General features: G+C 44.1%; 1 protein-coding gene across 1 annotated transcript in view; it reads right to left on the reverse strand.

Moving 5' to 3' along the window:
• Positions 1-6,275: 6,275 nt before the first annotated feature.
• PTPRO (protein tyrosine phosphatase receptor type O) overlaps positions 6,276-19,151 on the reverse strand; it is a 158,193-nt gene continuing 145,317 nt past the window's right edge. Inside the window, exons 19-26 of the mRNA XM_086610604.1 lie at positions 18,556-18,637; positions 17,343-17,433; positions 16,752-16,828; positions 14,288-14,422; positions 13,165-13,287; positions 11,506-11,660; positions 8,875-9,010; positions 6,276-6,380 (exon numbers count right to left, since the gene is read on the reverse strand). Coding sequence (XP_086466730.1) covers positions 6,276-6,380; positions 8,875-9,010; positions 11,506-11,660; positions 13,165-13,287; positions 14,288-14,422; positions 16,752-16,828; positions 17,343-17,433; positions 18,556-18,637 — 904 coding nt within the window. The remainder of the gene's footprint in view (positions 6,381-8,874; positions 9,011-11,505; positions 11,661-13,164; positions 13,288-14,287; positions 14,423-16,751; positions 16,829-17,342; positions 17,434-18,555; positions 18,638-19,151) is intronic.

The raw sequence follows: 19,151 nt of genomic DNA on the forward strand, positions 1-19,151 counted from the left end.
AAAAAAGTGCCGCCTTAGATGTGGGAAAAAGGAGCCATGTTTGATAACCTGGAACTACTTTACTATTTTGCTGCCATCAAGTCTGCCTTTTTAACTGGGTGGAGGGGAGAGTGTTTTAGCAGCTTTATGCTTTCTCAGCAGTTTTATGTTTTCTAAGCAAATAACTTTTAACATCAGCAAGGTGCTTCTTCCCACCTCTTTAGTCTGCTTATTCCTCTGGGGACACCATGGGGAGAGAAACCCGCTGTGAAACCTCACATTTAATTCCTGAAGAACATTTCTAACCAATATTGACACGTGGAACAGTTTACTTGCTGTCTAGCAAGTCAAATGTTAAACACAAATTGTGACCTATAAGTTTTTTAAACATACTTTTATTGCTCCAAACTGTTGTGCTGTATGGAAGTTGCTGGTTTTGGGAACTTCCAAGTTATTGATGTGTGCAGGAATCAGTGGTTTATGAAGGAGATATCCAAATTATATGATATTCTGAAATGTGCAGAGTGATATTTAGTGTGTTCATCAGTGTTTGTGAAACTCTGAAAGAGTCCTGGGAAGTCCTTTGCTGGACGGTAACATCCGTACTTTAAGGGAACAAACAGAAACTTATGAATTAATATGATGTGGATTAAATCTTTCTAATTAGGAAACCTGCAACTGGCAGAACTTTTAATTTCTTTTTATTGTGGGAAGTAAAAGCATTTTGAGTTTTAAGGTTTTTAAGACATATACAGAAATAAGATATCGCTTGAATACCAGACCCTTGTTCAAGGAGGTATCTCCACTCATTTTCCTGGGCTGTGTCTCATGCATAAGGGAAACATGATGATGAAGGGAACCCATGTTCCTGGCCAAGCCATTGTTTTACAAGAGCCCAGATTTTCTATTTATGTTTTTCCTCAAGTGTGAAGTCTCTGTAGTGGCTGAAACATGAAACAAGCAGCCCTGTCTAAGGATCGAATCTGACACGTGGTGAGTATTTGACAGACTATTTGGCCAGCAGGTCGAGGGAAGTGATTCTGTGCCTCTACTCAGCTCTCGTGAGACCCCACCTGGAATACTGTGTTCAGCTCTGGAGTCCTCAACACAAGAAGGACATGGAGCTACTGAAACGAGTCCAGAGGAGGGCCACGAAGATGATCCAAGGGCTGGAGCACCTCTGCTATGAAGACAGGCTGAGAGTTGGGGCTGTTCAGCCTGGAGAAGAGAAGGCTCTGGGGTGATCTTATAGCAGCCTTCCAGTACTTAAAGGGGGCCTACAGGAAAGCTGGAGAGGGGCTTTTTACAAGGGCATGTAGTGATAGGACAAGGGGCAATGGATTTAAACTGAAAGAGGGGAGATTTAGGTTAGATATAAGAAAGAAATTCTTTACATTGAGGGTGGTGAGGCACTGGAACAGGTTGCCCAGGGAGGTTGTGGATGCCCCTTCCCTGGAGGTGTTCAAGGCCAGGTTGGATGAGGCTTTGGGCAACCTGGTGTAGCGGAGGATTTCCCTGCCCATGGCAGGGGGGTTGGTACTAGATGATCTTTGAGGTCCCTTCCAACCCAGACCATTCTATGATTCTATGATTCTATTTCTGTGCTCAGCCTCCCACCTTCACATACAAGCAACAGTGTAATGTAGAGGAAGTGCAAGCATGAGGGACTTTGTGAGCATTCATTGGGTCCTGTATTTAAATCTTGCACAAACGTGTTGAAAATTTATTGCTGCTCTGTTAAGTTCTAGCTAATAAGTGCCTATTTAATTGCCTTTGGCTCTGAAGTTTCTCTGTAGTCAACATGCTTTGGTTGCAACTTTGGCCTTTTACTGCTTCCTCAGCTTCCAGATCAAAATTAGGATACTAGATCTATGCTTCTACTTCTTGATAATACCTGTAAATTAAAAGAGGAGAGAAAAGAGAATGAGGAGCCTTCCTAGATGCTTCCTCACGACTCATTTTGAGCAAAGCACAAATGCCCGGCTCCCAGCAACAGCACCAACGTTACCCTCTCACAAGAAATGGCCAAAAGGAACAGCTTTTGCCTGCCTGAATGAAACTACTGTTTTCACACAAGCCCTTTGAAAGTTAGAAGTGGGAGGGAGGTGGGGTGATGCTGTGGTTAATGAACTGAATGAGGAGGGAGGGAAGGGCTGGTTTTGGTGCATAAGGTTATGACGTTGAATATTTGACAAGGGGCAACTTGGTCTTTAAGTGCTAAGAACTTCTCAGGTCTTCTAAGACATGTCCTTAGGTTTACTTGTCTGTTCCTTGCATGGAGGCATGCACAGCATGGAGCAACAAGCAGAAAACCTGCCCTGGTTTTGATTAATGGTCACTCAGTGTGCAGAGCTGCTTTTAGATGCATCTGGGTCAGTGGATGCTGTAAGAACAGCAGATCAATATAGAGCTGTAGGCATGAAATCCGTAATTAAAAAAAACTTACAAAACCTGAAGCTTCAGACAGCTTTCCAGCTGCGATGACTTAAAAGTTTTATTTTGAAAGATGCTGGAAACGGTACCAACATGCAGCAGGAGTCCAAAACATTGTGGACACGCCTTCAAGGAGCATGACAAGGTAAAACCAAAAGTATGACATGTCAGTTCAGGCTGAGTCTTCTGAAACAAAACGTCTCCCAGACTTGTTGATTGCTTTACTTGTATTTTGAGCTCTGGGAGAAGTGGTTTCCACTGCCATCCCAACACACCTTGTTGTGTTGTGTACTGCATGGGGTAGGAAAAGGTATTCTTCTGAAGGAGTTTTCATTGTAATTGAGTTTTGTGGTTAAGTAGCTACTAAAGGAAAAATACACACCTGTTACTGTACAAATGGAATATTTTTTTTTTTTTGACATGCATTCAAAAACCATCTAGTAAATTCAGGCTATTCAGTGTGATTTTGGCATCTTTGCAGCAATCTTGTACCCTGTCACGTTCAGCCAAGCTTCTGTCACAGCCAGCTCACACTGGGATATTTTGTGTGCACATGAATGGTTTAAAAGTAACCTGCTCACTCTGGTCTGTGATAACAGAATAAACGTAGACTCGCTGGGCAGTGGCCAGCAGGAGGGAGGAGGCAGTAGATGAGAAAGCAAGAACATTTGTGGGGTTGGGTTTGGTTTGTTTTTTTTTTCCCCCTGCTAGTTCTCTAGAGGGTTGTGAACGTATTTTCTGAGTAAACAGATAATGAAACTCGGGAATATATTTTTAAAAAAAGCAGGAAGGCAAGGTCTGAATGCAAGTGCTCATTTATAATTCTGTCTTCTGTTCAAATTAGGCCAGACAAATCTTGGCTGTTCCTGCTGAAACGGCAAGCCCTCCAGCTGAGGTGTGCTGCTGAAATAAGAGAGACACATGTACCATTGAAGTCCTCCTTGTTAGCAGTCTGCTCCCTGAAGACAGGGTGCTCTGCCCTTTGCATCCATCTCTGGGCATCTTATTTAAAGATAAAATAAGTCCTCTGCTTTAGGACTGGGCTTAGTGGAAACTGTGGAAATAGTATTAGATGCATGGATAGAGAAGGGGGTGCAATTCATATCATACCCATTTAATAATCAGAGGTAGAGTCCCGTTTCTTCAGTACCCTTCACAAGAACCTGTTTTATTTGGAAGATTATGTTAAGTCTGTGCAGTTTGGCATAATAGAGCTGGGATAGTTTGAAAGAAGTTTTCCATTGTAACCAATACGATGACAAAGTAGATATTAAAGGTATATACACCTATTTACCTGCTAGTGGAGTTAACTCTTTGGGAAAAAAAAAATTCAAATATCAACTGAAAGAGGTTATCAGGCTCCTGGAAGTAGCTGAGCTACCGAACTACACCCTGGTACCTGGACAGGTGATAGCAGGCTGTGGGGCGAATAAAAAGCATATGTAGGTGTGTTTGCTGCTTTGCTGATAGTGACTTCTTCACAGGTAAGCAATCCAGTGTGTTTACTTTCAGTTCAAGTTCGTTTGTTTACATTGAGTACCATTGCTGCTAACTTCCAATGAGGTGACACAAAGCAACAGGTTACAAAAAATGCCATCGACATCCATTCTGACAGCATCCATGTCACAATACACAATGATGTACTGGAATTATACACAGACCAAAAAAAAAAAAAAAAATATATATAGCTAATTATTCTGACTAGAACTGAAACTGACAGCAAAAAAGAAAGGAGCCCCCCGCCCTGACCCCGAAGCCCCTGCAGGAATCCATACCGGTGCTTTGGCAGCCTCACAGCAATAAAGTGATAACCAGCCCTTCACATGCCAAAACCTTGGTTTGTAACATCATGAATTCCTGGCTTGGAGAAATAGTTACATCTGTTAAAGCACTTTTTTTTTTTTCCCCCCTCTCTTTCCACCCCTCCCCAACCTGAATCAGCTTCACGTTTTTACACAGGGTTAATACTTATTAAAAATAATAAACAAATGAGGGGTATAGGCACCATAGACTGCTCGAACAGTTAAACGCTGTAGTAATGGAGTCTTAAGATATCCCAGCTTGAAACTCAGCTGCACTTCGGTTCGATTCATCTTAAACAAGAGCCTCATCAGTGGCGTTAGTGAAAAGGTTGGCGAAAAGTGCGATCCTTCTGCTTAATTAGTAGTAGCACAGTCAAGAACCGAAACCACCCCGTCTCTCCGTGTCGGCTGCCTGTTTCGGCTGCAGGCTTCATGGTTTGGATTTCTGCTTGTCAGTCTGTTCCTTGGGTCTTGTGCTCCCCCCCCCCGACCCCACGTACATCAGTGCTGTAGGAAACAGTCAAATCCACGTACCCAGCAACCCCAACCCCCCCCACACACCCCTTTTTCTGTTCACGATCTCCAGATTTCTTCATGTATGTTCATGCCTCGCTATTCACTAATGAGGTATTATTAGATACTAACAATGCCTGCTCTGCTATGGACATCAGCACAGACCAGTGACACATGAAGAAAGCTCTTCAGTCAACCATTAAAAAAATATTGCACTTACTTTAACCTTAAGCCCAACCTGCACAAGAAAAACAAAACAAAACAAAACAAAAAACCTTAAAAAATATTAACCAAAAGTACCAAACAAAAACCCAAGACTCTGGAGCAATCTATGTTATGCACATATTACAGCGTCTTTTCCTTCACGTTGTTTAGTTGAATTTGGTCCAGTATTTTAAAAAAAATGTCCAGAAATTAAAACAGTTCAAAAGACACCGCAGGCTCGTTAAGGCTTTGTCTCCCCAGTGCTTCAGAAAGTTAAAAGTTTCTTTCTCTCGTTGTCCGTGTACCGCGAAGCAGCGGTCTCTTGCGGCACAACAACTGGCCGTTCAAACCGTCGTACGGGAAAAAAAACATCGGAAGCAAGGGAAGATGGGTGTGCTTCATGGTCTCACCTGGAAAAGAACACCACAGAACCTTTTAGAAATAAAAAAAAGGAAATAGTTAACAGTTCCTGCTTCACCCAAAAGCAAACATTATGGACGTGGCTGGTTTATTGCCACCACCTAATGCACCATGGTGCCGCGTGTCCTGGCGAGTTGTCCCCGCGGTGTAAGGAAACACGCTTGCTGCCGTGCTCTTCCTAGCCAGAGGGCTGGCAAAGCCCTTGGTGAGTCCGTGCAGCCAGGGCCGGGGCCAGGCTGGTCCCCTGCAACAGGTCACGGGCTCCCACGGGGGCTCAGCAGCAAGGCGAGACGGTGGGTTCGCTTACACCAACAGTAGTACCAGTTAGTGCTAGTCTGGTACCAGTCTGGTACCAACCAGAAGCTGTTCCCTGGCTCTAGTCTTATGAAAAAAATTGGCCAGGGTTTCGTCCCGGAGCTGTTTGGTGACCATCTCGCCCCCCAGCAGGCTCTGCTGCCACAACAGCAGTGCTGGCGGAGCACCCCCAAACCTCTGCTGGCCTCCAGGGCCCGGTGGCTGGGAAGTGACTTGAGAATGACAGAAGATACAAAGTCCTCCCCTCTTTTTGACTTTGTGAAGCGTGCTAGGACAAGTGGAAGGGAATGGTTAGACGGCTCACTCAGGATTTCCTGATTCTCTTTTTCTCGGAAAGATGAGCGAGCCAACACACCCGTGGACAGTACAGTGGATTATTTACTGCGAGAGGCTAGAGGGATTTTTCCTCTCACTCTCCACGTGACCATCAGCTCAGAGGGGAATGAGGCCCCAGACCTCATTCTGGGGCCTGGGCAGAAAGCTCCAGACCCCCAGCCAAGCTCCTGGAGCAAACCCCAGTGATGCTGGTTGCTGCTGGGCAGCCGGGATGTGAGGTGGTGGGCACGGCATGCGGCCAGGCTGGCCTGACTTACCACCTCTGCCTCTGCACTAGGACTTGCTGACGTTCTCGTATATGACATCGCTGATGCAGAACTGCTGCTTCTTCTTTTGCCACATCAGTTGCACACACTGGTGAATAAAAATGTATTGTTCCTGGAAGAAAAGACCAAATGAGTGGGCATTTTGGCACCTCAGAAAACATGACGAAAACCCAAACAGTGAAACAGTTGGATGGTTCACAGTAACAGCCTGCACAGCCTCTCCATCTTGCCCTCCTCAGCCCCTCGCAATGTACAGTGAGGTGTCTCCTCTGGAAATAACAGCCCACAATTGTTACAAATAGCAGCTGAGGAAGCACAAAATCCACCTGAGCGGCCCTGGCACCATATTCACTTAACCTGAACGATGTTGAAAGATGACAACAGAAATAGAAATAGAAATAGAATAGAATAGAATAGAATAGAATAGAATAGAATAGAATAGAATAGAAGTAGAATAGGATGGGATGGGATGGGATAGGAAGAGAAGAGAAGAGAAGAGAAGAGAAGAGAAGAGAAGAGAAGAGAAGAGAATAGAAGAGAAGAGAAGAGAAGAGAAGAGAAGAGAAGAGAAGAGAAGAGAAGAGAAGAGAAGAGAAGAGAAGAGAAGTAAATAGGATGGGATGGGATAGGAATAGAATAGAATAGTTCAGTTGGATCTAAGCTAAAGTGGGGTCTACTTGATATTGCCTGAAAATGAATTAAGGTACCTGAACGCTTTATGAGCAAAAAATTGCATCTATGCCACATCGGCACCTAAAATATTTTAAGGAACTTCACGTTCCTTAATGCTTGACTTCTTTACCAATAAAAAGCTGAAACCTGATTTTGTTCACGGAGCAGTTAGTTATTCGGGAAGTTATCACCCTCTGTGCAAATGACACTGTCAGTGTGTCAGGTCAATCACATGCACCGTTGTATTTGTGGACAGGTTTTTGTGCAACAAGACCGTGGTTATCTTTGGTTATGTACTGGCTTTTCTAAGCATTATCGTCGTACAGATTAAACACGGTAATTCCATTTGGAATAACCTTAATTGGGGACTTCTAGATTTCAAGAGAGAAGGCAAACCCTGTGAATCCTTGCACTAAGCACTAGGCACAGGGAGTAGGTGGATCTCAAGCAAAAACAGCTGTCCCAAAACCACAGTCTGGATCTCAGCCCCTGTCGCCAGCGGTCTGCTGATGCCAGGAGACAGCAATATGAGCTTGAAGCATGTTTGAGACCACAGAAACGCCCAGATTTCCTCACCCCCACCAGTTTGGAGTGACTGGTTTCAATTCAGAGTACTCTCCAACCTAACCCCCTGGGTTTGGGCATGTGCCATTTGTTTTTTTTTTTTTAACTGCTCAGTGAGATGCTGCCAAGTTTCCAGTGCACGCGGCAACATGAACCCGGGCAAGCTGTGGGCAGGTGTGGGTTTTGCAAGGAAAGCCTTTTCCATGGCCTCTGTGCCCGAGCGTCGGTGTCACCGCCAAAGCCCAGCCCTCAGCATCAGCCCCAGGCAGGCAGGGAGTTTGTGCATTCAAAATAAATAAATAAATAAAACCCACATCACCTCCGAGGGGTAACGTAGTCACAGCTGAAATAAAACACCAGGATTTGTTTCCCTGGTGTTTACATCGGGTCTGCCTTTGGGTTAATACAGTGAATTGCGATGAAAAGTGGCAGTTTGATAGGAATGAGCCAGAATGGTCTGAGAATAATGACCTTTTTCTCATTTCTAGACGCTAGTTGTTGTCACTGCAGGTTTCCCTCCTGCTCTCCTCTCCCTGCCAAGTCTTCCTTGCTTTGCTCTGGGTTCAGCGATCCTTGGCGACACGTTATCTGCCAGACCCAGCCTGCAAAGAGTGATGGTGGCACTTCCAACTGTATGGAGGTCACCAGCTTATACTGCGTCCAACCAGGGAGGAGTACAACAGGCGTGAAATCTTTCTGTCACTAGTAGAGGACCTGGGATGCATAAAAACTGCTGCTTTGAAAAAAGAGTTTGTGATTTATTTTTTTTCCTTCATGTATTCTGTCAATATGACTAGTCTCCTGACATTTGCCTTAAGAACAGAAAAAGAAATACTCAGATATTTGGGCAGGGAGAGGGGCAAGGAGGGTGTCTGGCACCACTCACAGTCCTCGTGTTTGTTTTTCTCGTTATTTGTATTACTGTTGTGTAACCGAGTTCCTGCGCTCGGCCAGATGTCAGATGCCCTCTTGAACAAGCATGACCAATACTGGTATCATCTCATGAGCCACTCATCCCCTCAGCGAGCTCAATTCTTTTCAAAATGGTTTGAAGATTTCATATGTTAATCTCTTCTAACACATTTTTTGCATATTAATTTCACAGAAGGTAAGAAGAACTCATCCCCTCTGGAAGATATCAGTGAGATTGTAGATATATTATCAGACCCACCTACGCAGCAGATTAATAACGTGACAATATTACAACGAAGATGAAAATTTAATTGTATCTATTCGTAGCTATTTCGTCAAATGTTCGGGGGGAACAACAGTTGTTGGATATGAACACGCTAGATCCAACGATCTATTTATACATAAAGATATTAATATACTTAATAATATTAATCTAATCTTAGCAGATCTGACCTTACCTCTGTCTGCACCATGGACATTCTGTAGGACCGCATGTCAGACACCAGGCCCAATATGTCTACGAACTCGTGATCGCGGATGTGCTGCAGGAGCCGATCCAGGGCTATGAAGGTTCCTGTTCGTCCCACTCCAGCACTGCAACACACACAGAGGTGCAGCTCAGCTCAGGCTTTTCCAACAGGGACATAGAAGAAAATCAGTAGCACAGCTAAAAGCAGGCGTCCTGCAGCTGCAGTCATGGGATGTAGCTAATCTGAGGCGCGACGGGCTGGTTAATCTGTAGGATTTAATGCAGTGCAACCCTTGACATGTTGTTTAGGTAGAATGCATGGAGGGGATGGCTCTGCAGTTTTTTCACTTTCTGATGCTCCTCTTCATGCACTCACAAGCAGAATGCGGATGCACACCCTCACCCACCTTCGCTGTCTGCTCTTCCCACTGTCACCGCTCCCCTCAAAGGTCTCATGAGCCATCTCCAAGCACAGGAGCTGTACTGTGACTGCAGGGACCTGCTCGGCAGCGATGGCTGCTCGGAGGCAGCTGGGCTTGAACCCGCATGATGCACCCCTGCAACTCCCCACGCTGCACAGCTCTCGGCTTCGCGGAGGCACTGCGCTACCGCAGCTCCTCCTTGAAGGACAAACCACCCAGAAGAGTCTGCGCTCCAGGACTTCTGCCTTGGGAGCACGAGACAGAAATAGTTGGCACCCACTCGGCTGACAAATCTTCATCCCCCCCAAAGGGAAGCTCAGTGACTCGAAAAAAGACACATTGCTTTCATTTAGAGATTCTAATGCGCATACGAGTCTTTGCATTGTGATTTCACACGTAACGTTTAAGCCTGATTTCATTTTGTGTGTGGCTTTAGAGGTTTTATAGAATTTCATATAGAGTCCCAACACCACACCTACTACTAAGGACAGAAGCGTGTGTCTTAGCAAAAGTTCTTTCTGCTGTCTTGTGCTATTCTGCAGAAAAGCCTTGAAAGTATTTGCAGTGAAGTTGAACAGTTCATCTCAACACAGTTCAACATAACTCTCACAAAATAGTTGGGTTTTTTTTTTTTTTGCTTGTGTTTAGCAAAAACGTCAATATCTTGGATGAGATGAACACAGTGGAACTTTTGATCTACGTATTTGTCAGATTCAATAATTGGTAAATGAATAAATAACAAATGGAGCAGTTGTAATGATGTCAGTTCCATGCCTTCTTTAACAGTTGAGAATAACTGCTGTAGGAGTTGATCTACGCATTCTTTCCACTGATTTCATAGCATTGCTGCTTTTAAACTATGTAGTCTAAGATGTACAGTATACTCTAAAAATACTATCTGAAAATATCTCTCTCTGCTGCTAGAAGCATCCTAATTAAAAAGAAAATACTACAGTTGTTACCCAGCCCTCTGATGCTTGCTTCTATTCCTTCCCAGAACAATTAAGTGGTATATATGGAGTTTGATTTCACAATACTACATAAAAATCTCTTCCCTGGCTTACTAGCACCTTTCTTGACATTAGGACTCCCAGAAGAATATCCTCTATGATTTTGTCCATTAAGTTACAGGGGAGAGCTGCATGATATGTTGCTCTTACAAATGCTGTTGTTGTTTTGCATTCCAGTAGAACACTAAGTGCCATATCTGGAAATTAGAAATGATATTGCTGTAAAAGACTGTTTTCTGGGAAGGAGCTCTCGAAAGTGTGCAAAGTGGTGGCAAGAGACTGTCAGTGCTGGCCATCACGTCAGCACCAGGAAAGACAGCGCCGGAGGGTGCCGACACATCGCGCAGCTGCCTCTGGGGTGGGTGATGTAGGCTTGGCGGAGGTTAATCTTGACTTGACTTCCATTAGGAGTATGTCACCACGACGTACACGTGTTCGTCCACTGCAAACCATCCATTTATGTATTTCTGAGAAATCTGTTGTGAGTAGCTCTCACATGGGGAGCCACAAGGAGGTTCGAAGTCAGCTGGGAGAATCACATTGGGAACCCATCTGATGTGATACCATCACTAACATGGCAGGTGCCCCCACAGAGGCCAACTAAGTGAGCATTTTAATAAAAGGCCAGATGATGCACAAGAGATAAATCTGACAGCATACAAAACGACCTTCCTCGAAAAAAAAAAATAATTCCATATAACTGTTAGCATGGGATACTGGTATTACTGCTAGCACAAGATAGAGCCCTTTGTGTCACCTCCTGAGGGTACCGAAAGCTGAATGACCAGAGGAGGAGAATCTACCCAGAGACACACATCTCAGGGCAACAGCACGCTGAGCAGGCTGCTGGCTGGACCCCACCAAGGTGTGGAAACAAGGGAGCAGGGCAGGCTCTGTGCCGGTGTAAATCAGGATGGTCTGCTGCACCTCCTGAAGCCGTTCGTTGATAACATCCAAAGAGATGACTCTCCTCTGGAAAGAAATGCCTTCCTGTCCTGTCTATGGCCACGGGCTGAAATCCCAGCCCCCAGTAATCAAAGCAGGGCGCTAACCCTTTAGCCTTAAACCCAGAGAGAACCATCTTCAGCTACCAGGTAAGCAGAACCGCAAAAATCTCTCCTTCCAGCTGTTTCCCAACCTATTTCATAAGTTACATCCTTTAGTTCTCCATTTCCCTGAAGCATTTACCTGCAGTGTATGACCACGGGGCCTTTACTCTTTGCTGATTTCTGCCTGACCATCTGTACAAACTGGAGGATGCTTTCGGCAGCGTTGGCAGTGGGGACCCCGTGGTCTGGCCAGGCAGTGTAGTTAAAGTGCATCACGTCTTGCACCTCGTCAGCCTAACGGGAGAAGCAGAAGAGCAGCATGTTCACAGGAGATTTAACAGTGCAGGCACGCTCAGTCAGGCTGAGGGTTGGTTTTTTTTATCGTTCTGTGGTGGGTTTTTTCTCCCAAATACAGCCTAAGAAAGTAAAGTCAGTCAAAAAAAAGTGGCAAAGAATTTACATGATATTTGATTAAAACGGGGAGGCCATCATTATCAAAAGGGCATGGACTCTTGTTTCTGGGTTTGGGATTTGGTTTTTTTTTGCTTTTTTTTCCCTACACGGTGGTTCTATTTTATTTTACTTTTAAATCAAGAACGGCTGCATTCTTCGAGTTTAGGCTTTCTTCCTCTTTCTATTCCATTCCCTCCCTTTTTCTCGTTTTGCCACAGATAAAGCACAACACTGTTGGCAAACAACCAAGACTGAACGCTTGAGAGTTTTTCTTTTCAAGTTTCAAAGAAGAAAAAATACCAAAAGGGAAGAGAAAATTATTACAGGGTCCAAAGCAATATTTAGAAAAATACTCACTATTATAAAAAACATTTATAGTGCTAAAAATCTAGTGGCTTTAGGAGAAATAAGATCCTCAACACAACACATTTTGTCTTTGAGACTTCAAGGAACCCAAAACACGAGGAGGATATTAAAAAATGAAATCAGTACAAAAGACCCTGAAGGAGCTGCCCTGGATTTGGCAAAGGACAGTCTACCTGAACTACCTTCACTCCACACAGGCAAAAGGCGAAATCACAAAACTTAAATTTTGTCTCCCCTAAAATTGTTGTCTCTGTGAGTTTCTCAGCAAAGTGCAAGATGGAAACAAAAGTAGTACCAGAGCTCTGGACATTTCTGTGGTGCCAATAAATAATGACAACAAACGTGTAGACTTCTTTTCTTCATCTCAGGCATATCTTCTTGCTATAAGCTATTCAAAACTTGCAAATACCAATGTAGAAATTGAAACTATTTTTTCCAAAGGGCAATTCTGCAATATTTATGTATTCCTATAGAGTGCTGAAATACACGTGAGAGCATGTGATTTCCAAATCAAAGCTGTTCAGCTTTTCCAGCACTTCTTTCCAGCTTTGTTCCCTGCACCAAATTGTTGCCAGCACCAGCTCGTGAAGGAGAGGTTAGAGATATGGAGGGGACATGAAAAAAGCTGTGCCCTGGCACGTTGACATCATAGAATCATAGAATGGTTAGGGTTGGAAGGGACCTTAAAGATCATCTAGTTCCAACCCCCCTGCCATGGGCAAGAAAACCCTCCACTACACCAGGTTGCCCAAAGCCTCGTCCAACCTGGCCTTGAACACTGCCAGGGATGGGGCAACAGCCCAGGGACATCAGCCCAGGACCTTAGTCCTGCTCAGCCGTGCCTCACTGCATCACAAAGCGTGCGCGGGGTGCGAGCTCGGAGTGCCAACACATAACACACTGTTGGCAGGCTGTTGGCATCCGTTGACAAAAACGACTCCCACTCTTTCGGCAGGGCCATGCAAAACGTTCCACTTACATAGCTAATTCGGAAATTCCTAAAAACCCAGTCCGTGTGCTCCTCCTCCAACAGCATCTCCACTGTGATGTCCCCGTATGCAACGGGATCTTCTGTAAAAGGCCAGTAATGGTCACATTTCACCTGAAAGGGAAATAAATACATACATGTTGTATTTATATAAATATATATATATATGCATACATAAAAAAGCACAAACAAAAGCATACTGAACCTCAGTTTTAGAAAAGTCTACAGCACTGTCTACTTGGTGCTGCAAAAAGAGGTAATATATCCTGCAATGACTTTCAGCCTGATCATTCCTGCTGGTGTAACTTATGGAACATAAGCTCTACATGGGTTTTCTGAAGGGTAGCACGAGTATAGCGAAGAATGGAAATGCACAGTGTCTTTGTAGATTGTTACTTTTCCTACTAGAATAGGTCTAAAAGGAACAAAACATGGGAACAAGAAAAAAAAAATACAGAAGATAAATTATATTCCAAATATTTCTATTATGATGTCAAGGGAAATGTAAAGCATAATACTTGTATTTTATTATTATTTAAACTTAAAAACACAGAATCACAGAATGGTTGAGGTTGGAAGGGACCTCTGGAGGTCATTTTGTCCAACCTCCCTGCTCAAGCAGGGCCACCTAGAGCAGCCTGCGCAGGATCATGTCCAGACAGATGCCCTTTGAATATCTCCAAGGATGGAGACTCCACAACCTCTGGTCAACCCGTGCCAGTGCTCAGTCACCCTCACAGTAGAAAAGTCTTTCCTGATGTTCAGATGGAATTTAATGTGTTTTAATTTGTGCCCATTGCCTCTTATCACCACTGAGGGGTCTCTTGTCTCCGTTCCCTCCCATGAGGTATTTATACACAGTGACAAGATCCCCCTGAGCCTTCTCTTTCCCAGACTGAAGAATCACAGCTCCCTTAGCCTCTCCTCACGTGGAAGACGCTCCAGTCCCTTAACCATCCTGAAATACCTGCTGTACGTGAATGAAGTGCCATTCCAGTTCTGGTTATGATGCTGCCTCATGATCAGAAAACATGCAAAGAAATGCATCCACCAGAAAACACGTATGTTTTCAGAGTAGTTTCTTTTACAGTACGTGTGAGATTTTGTTACATACCCTTCTTTTCTCATTACACTGAGTGAGCATAACAATAATTTGAGATTTTTGCTGGAGAACCATCTTCCAAAAATCGTTCCTCGTTTCTGGCAGTGGTCCTTGGGTTGCAATGTATTCCTGGGGTGAATTATAACCCTAAGAAACAAAGAGACAGGTGCTGTTTACCAACATGATTAATGCTTCAGAAGATATGTTTTTTTCTCTGGCGTATGTATTTTTCAGCTTGCTAAAGTTCATTTTGTACTTTTTAAAGTGATTTCTAATATGAAGAAACTACTCCATGATTTTTTGTATTTATTCTGAGATTACAACTTTTGCCGTTTTTTGATGAGCCCAAAGTATAAGCAATCTATAATGAAAGACAAGATGAATCTGTTATTGTACAAATCCTTTGCCCTAAGAACAGGAAAGGCAACACTAAAAAAAACAAGTAATGGGAATCCTAAATCAAAGTTCCAACTTCTTCCTGATTTCATAATCTGGGGGTTTGTTTAGTTACAGACATAAAAACAATCATAGACGCTTCGCCTGCTCATCCCAAGCAGTGCCTGTGGTGAGTTTCAGTCACTGATATAAATGGAAGGCAGCAATGGGCAGGATTATGTCCACGTGTTTATGTCACAAGGACTTAAATTAGTAAAATATTAATTAGAATTCTACTTAAAATAATAGAGAACATCCTGAGTTAACACCCTTAAGGGATTATCATTGCTATGTTTTATTGAAGCTCAGATGCTTAACATACATGTATTCCTTCTCCTATTTCTATTGACATGCTTTTAGTTGGAAAGACTCCTTCCCCTCTCCAAAACCAAAAGGCTGTTACAATGACTATAAGACCCACAGAATGGCCATTCTGGCATCCGCTATAACCACATTTGCTGAGATTGTATCATTAAAACCACATTTGGAAAGTGATTTTTATATTCCTAATAAGAGCGAAAGATCCATCCAACACCCAGCATGATCCCATGGAAACTGAGCAATTTCTGTTCCCCCACAGTATGTGGATTGTAAAAATATTTGTGATTTGGGAGCACTTTCCATAAATGGCTTCCTGCAGACATGTCTAGAAGTCAGCTCAGCCTGAGTTTTCTCACTACATGGAATTTGCTGTTCGTTTGCCCGCATGGACTATCTCTGACCTAAGTGTCAAATCTCCATGACCACAGAGACACGGATAACCACTAGTATCTGTGTTTGGAGGCAGGTCCTCTGTGGAGAAGCAATCACCAGGAAAAGCCAAGCACTAAGATCACGTGCCTGTCCCAGTTTCTACAGTCAGCATTATGCTAAAAGAGATGCAAACTATTAAAAGCAGAACTGAGCAATCCAAATAGGACTGCTCCATGAAATCCTATTATTCATAATGCCATTCATAGAAGTTCCCTGATGGTGCTTTGGAATGCTGGAACGTTTTTCTTTCTTGATTGACTGTGAGCTCAGGCACTGGCAGCTTGAGTGTTTAGGTTCATGCTCTGGACACGTAGGAGCTAAGCGCGGGCGACGCGCTCAGCAGTACCCGCGTGGGCCATGCCACAGTGACGGAGAAGTAGTTTCACCAACTCATCTGAGGTCTCCTCCCTTTTCCACAATGCTGACTCAGCGCTCTCCAGCACAGCCAGGGCCAGCTCCGTCTTCTTTTCCCCGTGAAGGTGCAGCAATGCTCATCTGCCCACGGTCGCTGAGCGCAAGGTCTTTCTCCAAACGGATGCCGTGGTGTCCTGCCACCTCTCCGTGCAGCGTGACCCAGCGAACGGTGCTCTCCCTGAGCACAGCTTAGGCTGAGCCACTCCGAGGGGGATGATGGAGGGAAAACCCTTGCGGCAGCGGCAACAAAAAGCCCGAGTGACTACACAAGCTCTGGCGAGAGTGGGAAGAGCTGATGAGGTTTTAGCCCACCCTCAGCATCAAATTGTATTGCTCTGTGTATACTTGAATTATCCTAAAACTCTGCGTGCTGGTCCCTGGGAAAAGGCTGCTCTCTGGGAACACCAGAGATGGGGCGGAAAGCAGAAGCTTCTTCCACGCACCATCCAGGCTCTGTGCCTTTTGTCACTTGCGGAGTGTCTGGCTTACTCCTTCTTCCATGTGCTGTAGAAACCTGGAAAAAATTCGTTAGAGGTTTCTTACGTTTTCCCTAGCTGTCTTAAAATGCCACTGCCCCACTTCATGTTTCCTCCTCATTTCTCTACCAGTCTGATCTAGGTTTCACAAAGATTAACACATGGCTCACCCAGTACGTGCCAAAATCTCCCCCTGTTCCTTTTTTCCTCTTTTCTCTTTTTTTTTTCTTTTGGATGGCTGGTGAAAAGCACAGTTCCCTGCAGGAAAAATACTGGAAACTGAAGTTTGGAGATGCTGAGAACCTGATTGAGCTTCCAGGACATATTGTGCTATTTGCAGGTGACACGCTCTAACTGCTGTGCAGAGGACTGTTCTTTACACTTTACTCTGTACTCACAGGAATGTAGTTGGCATTAATGTAGTCAGATCCCTCTTCTTCATTCATGGAAACTAACCGGACACGACTAAAATCATCTGTAAAAGGAAAGAAAAAATAATTTGGCTCTCAAACACAGCACTCATTTCCAACTGGGTGAAATTGGAATTAACCCTATAAAAACTGAAAAAAATAAATCTATCAAGAAACTAAAGAATGCTTATATTTATCGACAGAGAACAATGTTTGCTTCAGTAAACACTACATGGTTGCACCATCATTACTGTTCTGCAAAATACACCCTCCAAAGGCCGTCCCTTTGGGCTCCCTTACGTTTCATTAAAATTGTACCAAAAATACAGTAACACTACTCAGTAGTAGAAACAACCTTGTGTTTCTCACCTCCAAACTCCTGTCTTGATAAACATCCCCAGAAAGCTGCGTCTCTTCAAAGCTAACAAAAACCATCTATTGCCTGGTTCCCTCTAAGGACAGATTTCAGAACAAGCTTTTATCAGACAGAAAATCTGTCCTGATTCTCCAATTCTCTTACTAAAACTCTTCTTTCCCTCTGGAGGGACTTCAGCGGGAGTCTGTATGTGTTGTACTTACACGGCAGGATATTCGTGTAGCGATTTTTACAGCGATTCATGGGAAGATCAGCAGCAAAGTGGGGTATGTCAAGCCCAATCAGTTTTAGCTCCTGGGGCAACAGAAAGAAAAACGTCAAGTTCAAACTCACAAACGCTCAAAAATTAATTCTTTGTGAAGTGATTACTTGTGGCAGGTACCAGACTGGAAACGCTCGCAAATCACTTTATAAACTGACAGCAGGATCACACCGACTTTCCCTGTCTGATGCCTCTGAGGTTGGCTCCAAGCAGCTGGAGAGCAATGATGTGGTCTCTCCTGCTGATGCTGTCAACGAGCTGCTGCCATCCAAGGTTGCAGCTGTGGACTAGTTCCTCTCCAGCCGCACTTAACTAGCCAAAAATGTGCCAAAACAGGGGCTGATAAGTTATTCTGTGGTGGTCATCCACCCCACTTAAAGGGCTTTCTTCAAAGCTTCAAGTGGCTTTTCATCTCGATACTGGGGAATGGTTGGAAGATCTTTCTAGTAGTGAAACTACTAGATGTAACTACTGAAGGGAGTATAACATATTTGGGTGGATGAACTACTTAGGGATATGGTTTAATGGGGGATTAGGGACGGTTGGACTGGATGATCTCTAAGGTCTTTTCCAACCTAGAAATCTATGAAATCTATGAAATGAAATATCATGCATCAGAGGACTTTTCAGTGGCAGAAAGGGAACACCAGCCACCCAGAATGGTGGTAACACCCTGACAGTCCTCCCCATCCCCATTCCATGTTTAAATCATTGGGAGCTAGCTCTCAGATCGCAGCTTTTTAGTTTTATACTACTAAAGTAACTTTAAATTCTGGGTAATTCAGAGAATGTACCTGAACTGGTCTTAGAGAGACTTCCTTGCTCTTAAAGAGATTTCTGATATTACCTTCTCTTTCCAGCGCTGCCCCTCAAATTAAGGGCATTAAATCCTAAACTTAAAGGAAGTGTGTCAGTCTGACAACTGTCTTGGATTGAATGTGACGAGCCACTCAAGTCAGCCTACTGAATGACCTCTTTAAGGACACCAAGGCTCGCTTTTTAATTATGCAGAACTTGAAGTAAAGCTGACCCACCCAGCAACAGCACATTAAACAACCCAAAGCACAGGAGGGACGCGCCACCTAAACCCAACATCTGGAAAAAGCTGATCTAGGCACGGCAGCTAGGAGAGGGCAGAGTCCCCCCAGATTTACCTCAAATTGCAGAGAAAATTTATAATCTGAATCTTTGGCCATATCCTTGATGTAGCCATCAAAATCGTCCAACTGGACAGGGCTTTAAAAGAAAAACACACAGAAATTAAATTTAAAAAAACCACAACAAACTTTTTTACTACATTTTAGTTCTACTTTCCCCCAGAATACTACCAAGCCATGAATATGTATTTTCAACTGTTAATGCTAGAAAGCAATAACAAAGAGGTAAAAACATCTTGTGGTTCCCTGCCACCAAATGGTGGGCATGTTGCTTGCTACCTGCATCCTACTGCAACGGCATGGGAAAGAGGCTGAGCGAGGGGTGCTGGTCCCTCTGGATGAGCTGAATGCTGCAGCTGCTGGTCCTGATGACAGTAAGCACCCTGGTTTGAGGGGTTCTGGAGCTGTCCTACCTGAGGGAAACCACGGGGCTGAGGAAAGGGCAACGGTCCATGCACCCTTCCTATGACTCCCTGACCCCTGAACTGCTTCTGCAGGTGGGTATGTCCCCATAGAACAGGTGGCAGTGCAATAAGCGGTGATCCAGCATCCCATGGCAGACCCATTCCCCATACCACCCCACTAACTTGGCT

The sequence above is a fragment of the Tauraco erythrolophus genome, chromosome 4, assembly GCF_009769465.1.
Source record: "Tauraco erythrolophus isolate bTauEry1 chromosome 4, bTauEry1.pri, whole genome shotgun sequence".
In the NCBI taxonomy this organism is placed as follows: Eukaryota; Metazoa; Chordata; class Aves; order Musophagiformes; family Musophagidae; genus Tauraco; species Tauraco erythrolophus.